Raw genomic sequence first — 2,941 nt, 5'->3', positions numbered from 1 at the left:
GTTCGTCATCTCTTTCATTCTTTATTGATACCCAGCAAACGTGACCTCAATTGTGATGGGTGGGGACTGTGGACAGGTGTATGGGGCCCTGAGCCAGGCTGAAGTGAGGGGCTATTATAGCTCCTGAAGTTGTCTAGCCTAGGTGTGCTGGCTCAGTAGTGGGAGGGTGTTGGAAACCATTCACCAGCTCAGGGTGCCCGGGCAGTACTTGTCAATCAACCCTTGATAGTAGGGCCGCAGGCTCTCCACATCTGGTAGGTCAGGGCACTTCGTGTAGAGATCAAACTTGCTGCAGACAAGGAGAGCAACAGTGAGCATCAGGAAAGCTCCGCCTTCAAACCCCAAGTCCCCCCTCCACTGCCTGCACCCCTGGAGGAACTACGGACTTGAACTCTTGCACCCAGGGCAGCATATCCAGGTCCTGCTGGCTGCACAGCTGCCTGTAGTCACCGCCGGTGTGCCACGGATAGAAGGAGTGGAATCGGATCATGTAGAAGGCCTGGGGAAGCCACACATAGCATGCTCAGCTCTGCCAGCCTAGCTGGACTGGACGTGGCTCCTGATTGGGCCCCTCCCTCCACCTACCTCTGAAGGCAGGGAGAACTTGTTGAACTTCATCATCTGGTATAGGTACTCTACAGGAGAGGGGGGTCGTTATAAGCCGGATGCCCAGACCGGCAGCCCTCGCCACCACCCCTGCACCGTCCCCTCGCCTGTCTCTAGCTGTCCTCACCATCATGGCCCCAGGACATAAGGACGTTCTCAAGTCCACAGTGAGGCTGGTACATGCCGAGCTCTGTGCTGCAATGATCAAGAGCTGAGCCTGGGAGGAACTGGAGGATGTAAGGAAAAAGACCAGCTGGGGTCCTTTATTGAGGTAAACTGAGGCGCTATTTCAGTGTACCTGTATCGAGGGTCCTGGAGGTCAGGATTGTCCTGGAAAGTAGAGTCACAGAACACCACAGAGGCCTGGGGACGGCAGCCCACCGGGAACGTGTCTCCAACAACAGCCCACTAGGAAAGGACAGGCAGCTGTGAGTGAGGGCTAAAGAGGTCTCCTCCGCTCATAGTGCCCCAAGCCCAGGGCTGAAGCTGCCCCACTCCCCACCGCTGGCCTTTACCTGAGGTTCCCCCCACAGAGCCAGAATTTTCCCCAGATCGTGCAAAAGTCCGACCAGGTGGAACCAGTCTGTGGGAAAGGAACATATGACCTAGAACCTGAAGGGATAAAGGTGGGCGGAGCAGGCTCTGCGCTGAAAGCGAGGAGCCCAGGGGTCTGCTTCCCTCAAGGTGGGGCCTGTGGGAGAGGACCAGACCCCTCTGGTCTCCTTCTGGGGCAGATGGGAGCACCTCCCCCACCACAGCTGTAGGGGCACACCCTTGTCCGGGTGGGCTTTCCGGATGCCCTCCGCGGTCTGGAACGCGTGGAAGGAGTTGGGGAAATCTACGTCTGGGTCAGATTCGTCCACCAAGTCATCCAGCATGCCCACAGCCTCCATGATGGTCATCTTCTTGTAAGAGAAGCTTCCATACTGGATGCGCTGGAGAGAAGGGAGAAGTTAGCCATTCTCCCACAGAGAGGGAGGGCTACAGGGCAGGGGCATTCTGTGGGTCAAAGGCAGGGAGGCGCCTCCCCATCAGAGTCGGCATTGGGAGCAGGGAACGTTTACCTTCCTGCTGACGAAGTCCACTGTCTGGTGAGTGTGCATGAGCTTGTATGTGGTAAAGACACGATCCAGCAGCGGGCCTGACTGAAAACCAGATAGTCAGCGCAGGCTAGGTGCCTGACTGCCCCAGCACACTGGAGGCCACGGCCTCCCCTGCTGCAGGCCATATATCCCACAGGTATGAAGTGGAATGGGGCTTCCAAAAAAAAAAAATCCCCTTTAGAGCTTCGGGAAGAAAAGAAAGGGCTGCTCTCCACAGAGCTGGACTAGAGACTTGAAAAGGCAGAGAAAGCCCAGGGTGTCACTCACAGTGTAGTTTCGGAAGCTGTCCTTGCTTTTGGCCATCTCTGGGTCCACATCGGGTCGATAGACCAGGGAAGGGTCTGGGCCCTGGTTAAATAGGAATTTGACCCATTTCACCACCAGCCAGGTCCACAGGAAATGAGGAAATGACATCCCCAGGGGACTAAATACTAAACCATCTCATCCCTTGCGCATGTCGAAGGTCGGCTTAACCAGCTGATGGCTACTTCCAAGGTGAGGATACTAATTAAGAGGCAGTGACCTCCACCTGCTGATCTCCTTGCATTTAGAAGGTAATTTTAGGAGGGTTGCCTGATTCAACAAGAAGTTGGGGGAGGAGGGGGGCTTCTAAGCCCTACCGGGACTGGACCACAACAGGGAGGAGTTAGCTCTGTGGCCTTGAGGGCAGGGCTAGCAGGTGAAAGGGGTGGCACTGTCACTGCCTCTTCTGTTGAGCCCATGGCAAGGGGTTGGTGGAGCCATCCCTGTTCAGATCATAAGGTACTTACCACATCGACCTTCATCCTGAGGGAGCGGTCACCCGATGGCAGAGCTTGAAGGAAAGCGAAGTCGTAGGCCCAGGAGCTCTTTATATGCTCACAGGTTATGTAACCGACCGGACAGAACCTATCTCCTTGGCCTTGGCATTTTGTAATAAGTGACCGTGCGCCTTCCTCCTGACCTCAGCAAGTTAATGTATCAGTACAGAAGCAAAACCTGCTAGCCCAGCCCCCCTTGCCTTAATAGCTGCCTCCTCTGTCCTTCAGATAAATTGGGATCACTCTGTAGCCAGACCTCTGACTCCCTCTTGTTGGGGGCACAGAGGTTCTTGGGCTCATAGAGACACACTAGAGAGCCAGGGGTGTTAATCACACAAGAGTGTCTCCTCAGTAGATGAGATAAAAATCAAAAAACTGTATCCCACCCAGAAAGCTGAGCCGTGGCTTTCGTTAAGGACCTCGAGACCTTTA

General features: G+C 55.0%; 1 protein-coding gene across 1 annotated transcript; it reads right to left on the bottom strand.

Annotated features, from left to right (window-relative positions):
* Positions 1–2,584, bottom strand: Miox (myo-inositol oxygenase). The gene is made up of 10 exons (XM_021183904.2): positions 2,480–2,584; positions 1,977–2,057; positions 1,671–1,751; positions 1,379–1,541; positions 1,122–1,189; positions 905–1,014; positions 734–801; positions 586–635; positions 387–499; positions 1–289 (listed from the first exon to the last, which is right to left on the bottom strand). Exons 1-10 carry the CDS (start codon positions 2,492–2,494, stop codon positions 181–183), a joined length of 858 nt encoding a protein of 285 aa, XP_021039563.1. The 5' UTR covers positions 2,495–2,584; the 3' UTR covers positions 1–180.
* Between the last annotated feature and the right edge of the window lie 357 nt (positions 2,585–2,941).

The sequence above is a fragment of the Mus caroli genome, chromosome 15, assembly GCF_900094665.2.
Source record: "Mus caroli chromosome 15, CAROLI_EIJ_v1.1, whole genome shotgun sequence".
Classification (NCBI taxonomy): domain Eukaryota; kingdom Metazoa; phylum Chordata; class Mammalia; order Rodentia; family Muridae; genus Mus; species Mus caroli.
The sequence above is the reverse complement of the archived record's forward strand: the minus strand, read 5'-3'. Positions and strand labels throughout refer to the sequence as shown.

Coding starts and splice junctions, on each gene's coding strand:
- Miox (XM_021183904.2), bottom strand. Junction 1,015..1,121: donor CTCTGTGGGGGGAACCTCAG/GTAAAGGCCAGC, acceptor GTCCTTTCCTAG/TGGGCTGTTGTTGGAGACAC. Junction 500..585: donor AGTTCTCCCTGCCTTCAGAG/GTAGGTGGAGGG, acceptor TGGCTTCCCCAG/GCCTTCTACATGATCCGATT.